The sequence below is a fragment of the Idiotropiscis lumnitzeri genome, chromosome 13 (assembly GCF_059441095.1).
Source record: "Idiotropiscis lumnitzeri isolate Australia: NSW breed Sydney's pygmy pipehorse chromosome 13, RoL_Ilum_1.0, whole genome shotgun sequence".
NCBI classification, from domain to species: Eukaryota; Metazoa; Chordata; class Actinopteri; order Syngnathiformes; family Syngnathidae; genus Idiotropiscis; species Idiotropiscis lumnitzeri.
This window is the reverse complement of record NC_142403.1, coordinates 20,767,378-20,774,396: the sequence shown is the minus strand read 5'-3', so window position 1 is coordinate 20,774,396 and position 7,019 is coordinate 20,767,378. Positions and strand designations below refer to the sequence as shown.

Sequence of the window (7,019 nt, the reverse complement as noted above, 5' to 3'; positions counted from 1 at the left end):
TGTGTTCATTTTTCCTTTGCTGCCTTCAAGGCAGGATTGTCAAACCGCTGCCAAATATTTTCATTCCCTGCTCAGGTCAGCTGGTTCACACACACACACACGCACGCACACGCCCCACAGCCAATAGAAATACAGACACAAACACACAACAGCATGCAAGCCCCATGACTGACATCCACATAATCAGAAACAGATAAAAACCACCAAAAAGACCTTGTTTCGCCCCAACTACGTTATTGGAATTTAAACTTTGTTTAAATAGTTGATATTGGTGTGAAACGTCTGCCAGCATGTGTTGACTCGACTTGACGGACGGACGCAAATGTGTCCGCAGAAGTCTTCTTTCATTGCTTTACGTCTGCATGAGCGTACGGCGGAGTGCTGCCTCCTGGTGGCCAAGGTGGGCATGAATTACTGCATGAAATCATGCCAGCACAAGCTCGTTCGTGCTTTACATTCTACTTCATTATGTTTAGAGGTGTAGCAATCAATCGATTAATCATTTCGAGCCATGAACTCACTTCAAAGTGTCAAAATGTTCAATTTTCAAAAGAATGTTGAGCCACCGCATTCTGTCGGCAGAAACGCCGAAATGGCAGAGGAGTAAGACGTTCAATAAACTTCTTTCGATCTCGTCAGCTAAAATGAGGTTGACTTCATTGAAATTTACAGAAAGGTATGCGTGATAAGGTGGCTCCCCCTACTGGCCACAATAAAGAAAAATGAGACTGCATGGCCAAAAAAGAACAACACGTTCGACAGCAAACATGCGATGAAGAGACGCAACAAATGTTTTCATTTGGACCGGCTCCGCTCTTCTTTCAGGAGGGAAAAGAAATTCTGTTCTGCGTTCTTTCGTCATCAGCTCGTTTCTCCCACAGAAGGAAGAGGAAGCCCATCAAGCATTAGATTGACTTGGAATCCCAAATTTTGGACTTGCATGACACCAACAGCTGAACATTGACTTCAGTTTTATAAAGTAGATAAAAAAATTCCTTTTGAGTCAAAATCAAAGTCATTAGTTTGTATTGTTTGGTGCTCACCGGCGGCATCTTTGGTCATGCTTCCAACATTACCTACCATCCTACTTTGTCACTTCACCACGCGCACGCACACACACACGCACACACACGCGCACACGCACGCACGTGCTAAGTCGTCCAAATTCTATGTATGCATTCTATGGGGGAGTGTAAAATGCCTCAACTTGTCGAACTTTTGGCCTGTGGCCATCTTTTCTTTCGCACCGATCTGGCCAAAGTCATAGTCAGCATTATTTGCAGCAATATAGCAAACACAAAGACAGTTACGAACAGACTGAGAGAAAGCAAAAGAAAAAAAGCATCTATGTACGAGTGGGGCCGCCAACGCAGTACCAGCGATGGAGGAGTTTGTGGACTATTGTTTTATTTTTTATTTTTTTTACAACAATTGTGCTACGATGCCCTACTTGATGAAGTGCTTTGGTCAGTGTGGGATGGAGCCATAAACAAGCAAAGGTTGGACAAGCAGGAGTTTCTTCTCGTCTGCCAGTCGACACGTGCGCGGTGGGCGCGCGTCATTTTTTCCCACGTGTGCTGCGGGCACAAACGGAAAGAAGGCGAGGAATTGGGAAGAGGGTGGGGGAAGAAGGGTGTGGTGTGGGAGGAGGGAGGCAAGAAGGGAAGGAGAGGCCAGGAGGCCGCACCCTAGTTCCCCTCGGAGTTTGCGTGCAGAGCGAATTTGGAGCGAGCGAGTTTGGAAGCGTCATGACGGCGGCGGCGGCGGCGTCCAAGTCCGGCAAGATGGGCACCGGCACCAAGGCGGCTCTGCTCGTGCTGGCCCTGTGGTCCATCATCTCTCTGGTGGTCATCGTGGTGTGGTCCACGTCTCCGGATCTGAAGAGTTCGGCCAGTTGCCGCCAGGACCTGCGGGAGAGCCGAGAGAAGATTCTGGGCGCGGAGGCGCTGTGGGCGCAAGACAAGGACGAACTGGAGAAGCAGCTCGCGCGCGCGCACGAGCAACTCGAGCGCCGGGAGGCCGAACTCGCGTTGCTCGACCTTCGGCTGCTTCGCGCCAACCAGACCCTGGACACCTGCCACGCGCGCGAGGTAGGCGCAAAAATCTTTCTGTCGCTCCTGAGAACACATTGGGGCTCCCTGTTACACTTTGTGACAAGTGTGCGTGCGCGCGCGTGGGTGGTCGTGTGTGTGCGTGTAAGTGCTCTTTATACGAAGCCGTACTCGTGCGTGTGTGCGTGTGTGACGGCGCTCTCCAGAGTGTGCGCGCATTGCGTGGGAACGACCTGAAAGAAACGCGGCAGGATTTTTTCAATGAACGTGACCAACAACAACAAGTGAGTCCATCTGCCAAAAAGAAGAAACAAAAAAAGGCACACTCAAAATTCCAATTTCTCAGTGTGTGTGCGTGACCGGGAAACGTGAACTCGTTGTAATGGAAACAAATTGAAGAAAAAAAGGAGGCGGTTGAGCTCAAAGCAGGATGACTGAAGCGCATTTGTGCTGAGGCGAGTTCATGAACGCGCACGCGCATGGATGGGCGGCACCGAGCAGTAAACTCAAAGTGATGATAGCAAATCCAAGACACAGGAACAACAACTTTGTTATCGGTGCATGAAAGCAAAAATGTTTTAAGCTCACAATTAATGAGGACAAAATTGTCCGTGCGTGTGATGTGCGCGGGCAGCTGCAAAGTCTGGCCATCGTTTCACATTTTCCAGCCTCGTGTCATGTTGAAGCCTTTTTACAAAATGGAGTCCATTCATAATTTGCCACCCACACAAATGACAACATGAACAACCTTGTTTGTACATAAACATATTCAAAATAACCACGCAGAACAATTATCGTCTTGATGCTGCGGTGTGACCAACGTTTGGTTCGGGGCCAACACGCCGTCGCGCGTCCACGCAGCTCCTCAGTCTATAGTTCTCGCTCAAGCTTCAGGTACGAGTAGAATCGCTTCCGTCCCCTCGCTCCAAAAAGTCGGACCTGAAATCCTCATCATCCGCAGGGCAAAACCTTGAGGCGGCGGCGGCGCAACATTGCGTCAAGAGGAAGAAGAATCGAATCGTCACAATTTGTCATGTCGACGCGTAAAAAAAAAAAATGGATTTGAAATTGAAATTAAGTACAGAGAAAAAGTCCCTGATGCGCTGACCCTGCAAAATGTGGAATGACAAAAGAGAACTGTGAAGACGTACTTAAAAAAAAAAAAAAAACTTCAATATGGCCTCCTCATCTTCGCATGGTTTGCTTTCATAATCGACATGTTCAACCATGGAGACTTGACAACCCTGCCGGCCTCCCTCCCTCCCTCCTCAGAGTGAGTAAACTTAAAAGCGACACAACCTTTCCAGCCTCCAACAAGCTGCTTGGAATAAGTGACTGTTTGTGCCTCACGCACACACACACATACACACACACACACGCACGCAGTGTGACTCACCCCCCCCCCCCCGGACCCCCCTGGCCTCCCACCTCCTCCCTTCCTGCCGTGGCTCCCTTTCCTTCCTTTTCCAGTAGTGCTCGTCCACCTCCCACAATGCATCAGGAATGTTTGCCTTGGCAGGCCGCCGTTCTCATGCTACGCTAACGTTGGCGTGCGGCGGGCACAAGATCGGCTGACGTCTTGGTGTTGTTGTTGTTGTTGTGCGATAAGATCCCGTTGTCACGGTGACTGACTCACAGCAGCTTCTAAAAATGGAAACTTTTTCATCTGAGACGACGTCTGCTTTTACTTGATGCCAGCCGTGATTGATTGAGAACAAAACAGAAACAGAACCAAAAAAGAACAGATGTGAAACAAAGCAAAAAGAAGCAGACAGTAAAGTAGCCGTTCAAATGAGAACCAGATAGCGAGAAATACCCGATCCTCCAGTCTAGCCCAGGGTCTGGTTACCCCGCCCCCCCCTCTTAAATTTTGAGGTGTTGTTCCACTGTTGACCACTAGAGGTCCCGGCTGGTCGCCCACTTTTGGGGGAGAGGGGGGTCTCAAATTAAAAAAAAAAAAAGAGTTCGATTAACAAAGAACAATTTCCGGAGGTTCATTTTAGTCCAATCCACGAATCGGTCCTCATGCGTGTGATGAACCTACTCACGAAATGGGCAAATGACAAAAATTGCCTCCGAACGCGTCTTTTGCGCCACGACCGACTGTTTGTGTATGAAGAGACGTGAGACAGCAGCGGGCGTTCAAGCGTCTCTGTATTTTTCTTAGTCTGATTTTGACCGGCTAAAAGGGTCAAGTGCCCAGCTCTGATAACCGGCTATATGCTATTATGCTAATGCTATCATGTTCTGTTTATTTAAGTTGACAGTGTCTGCATGTGTGTGTATAGGCAGTCCTTATTGCCAACATCAGTGTGCTGCAGGAAGAGGCGGAGCTTCTGCAGCAGACGCAGCTCAACTTGACCAATCAGCTGCAGCATCAAGAAAGTAAGATGGCCGACCGAGGCAAAAGAGGGTGACGAGCTGTCATCGACGTATCTGCGAGCCGGCTATTTGCTGGTTGCCACGGTAATGGTGTTGTTTACATCCAGACCATGTGGAGGCGCTGCAGCACAACCTGACTCAGAGCGGCCATCAGGTGGCGGCTTGCTCCAGCCTAAAGGCGGCGGCCGACAACCACGCCGCCGCTGCGCAGACTCAGACGCGCGCCTGCGAGGCCAACCGGGTGTTTTTGCAAAAACAGCTGTGAGTTTGCGTGCCTGACTTCGCCACAATTATTGAACTTACAGCTGAAGGAGTTGCCACGGAAACAGACGCCTAAGCCAGTACATCATCCAAACTCACCCACTAAGCTAACCGTGCCACAATCTTGGCGTGCTCGCTCATTCTTGTGATGCGGCAGTCAGGAATTATAAATTATTGCCAAAAAACTGCATTGACAAGCTTTCATCCCCCGAATCACAACAATGGAATTATTAAATCCATGTTAAAGTGGCCAATGCAATTGTAAATTTTGACTCCGCCCACATGAATTCTCCACATCTAAGTGTTTTTTTTTTTGTTAAACTATTTCCATGGTGGCTTTAAGGATTCGCCGTCTTATGACGCCACCTTTCAACAAAAAAAAAAACAACCTGTAATTTCCCTTTGAAAATAAATTACAAACTATCAACTGACTGAAACCAAAACACCAACCTCAACCATAGTGAGCGCCAACTTTTTGAACCGCCAGTGTGCGTGTATGAGCGCGCGCTTTCATTTGTTTACGTGTGCTTACGCAGGGTGAAGTGTCAAGAGGCGGAGTCAGAGGCCCCACCCCCTCCGCAGACCCATCAGAACCCGGTGCCGCCCGGGGGCCGATCCGGGCGGCTCTCGGCGACGCCCGCCATCGTCGTGTTGGCTTTCGTTGCTTGTCTTCTTATCACCTGAGTGAGTCACACCTGTCTGCTCGCGCCATGATGATGTCATCGCCCGGCTGACCTTTTCCTACGTGTGCGTGTGCGTGTGCGTCTGTGTAGGGGGAACCTGACGTAGGATGCCGAGCACTGCCGTCCGAGAAGGGGCGGAGCCTGGAGGGACCATACGACTGCTGTACAAAAAAAAAACACGCACATTCACGCGCACACGCACGCTCACACTCACTGCCGTTTGATAGTTACGGACACGTTGCTGCCAGCAGAGGTCGCCAACTATTCGCAGAAAGACCACAAAACGGAGAGATTTCACAACTGGGGTCATCTCGACCGGGCCGAATTCGAGTGATTTTTTAATGACTTGACAAAAAAAAAAAACGTGACGGAGGACGTGAGACTCCACTTGGACTGGATTGAAAGGCTTGATGTGACTTGACAAACTCCCTTGTTCGTTTTAAAACAACTCAGCAAATTGTTTTGGAGCAAACTATTGGCTTACTTTTTTTTTACAGTTAGTCTGAAGAACAAGATGACGTCAGCCACATAACTGATGGTATATCATCAGTAGGTAGATGATATATAATAGTGTGAAGCGCTTTGAGTACTTTAGGTAGAAAAGTGACAGTCCAATTACACAATTTACAGCATTTGAACAACTCTAGCATGAAGAGCAAGTAGCAATCTCTAAAATAAACAAAAACTGGTTGTGTGAATTTCAAATTTCAAGAACCTTGATACAATTTTAAGTTGTGAAATTGAACTATATGCTTGAAGTTTTGCTTTTTGAAAGTTGCCTTTCTTTCATTTCACAACGATGAAAAAAAGAGTTTATCAAGCTCCAAACTTAATTAATTAACTCGCTTGCTTTGGTTGTGCTAACTCACAATGTTGCCATAAATGTCATTCATGTATATTTTCATTTTTTTTTCAAAGTAAATTATTATTTTACGCCCAAAGTTGTTTTTTTATTTTTTTTTGGAAGGCACTAATCTGCTCCACTCGATTGGCGTCTTTCGTTTTTGTTTTGCAACTGTTGTCAGTTGTGCGATTCTGGGAAGCCGGATGGCTTTTTCTGGTGATTTGCGGACCAACAAGCGGACGGAAACCAGCAAAACGACAGAAGACGGCGAGGACTGCCCATCAGCTCCGAGCTGATGTTCGTATTCAATTTAAGGACAACAGCCGGTTTGCATCCAGAGGTTTCGAACCAAACAGAGTACCGTAATCCCACTCCAACAAGGGCGCGGTTTTACGTTCCGTTGAAAATAAAGATGATGGTTGTCATTGTAAATGAGAAATTGTTTTGAGATGACCCATATTTTTTTAAATAGGATCCGTTAAAAAAAGAAAAAAAGAAAACAACACCCGCAGTAGGCCTAGATTATCCCTCCAGTGCAAAACACAGTTTATGATGATTTTTTGATTGATATGCGCAATGAAACAGAATGGTAACGAGACAAAGACAAAGAATTGTGCAGGAGATGAACACAGCTCAAATGACCCCCACCCCCTCACTACCTCAAAAGAAAATCACCAAAAACAGCTCAAATCGAAATGAAATGCAAAAAAAACAAACAAAGAGAGGACACAACGAATGAATGAAACATTTGAAAGCAAGTCATTATGATTCGTCGTATTTTGAAAACATGACTGTTAT

General features: G+C 47.2%; 1 protein-coding gene across 1 annotated transcript; it reads left to right on the top strand.

Annotated features, from left to right (window-relative positions):
* Nucleotides 1-1,664: 1,664 nt before the first annotated feature.
* Nucleotides 1,665-6,660, top strand: LOC148325043 (uncharacterized). Its single transcript, XM_088313362.1, has 5 exons — nt 1,665-2,090; nt 4,340-4,436; nt 4,541-4,694; nt 5,231-5,378; nt 5,468-6,660. The coding sequence occupies exons 1-4, from the start codon at nt 1,749-1,751 to the stop codon at nt 5,376-5,378; spliced, it is 741 nt and encodes a 246-aa protein (XP_088169488.1). The 5' UTR covers nt 1,665-1,748; the 3' UTR covers nt 5,468-6,660.
* Nucleotides 6,661-7,019: the final 359 nt, after the last annotated feature.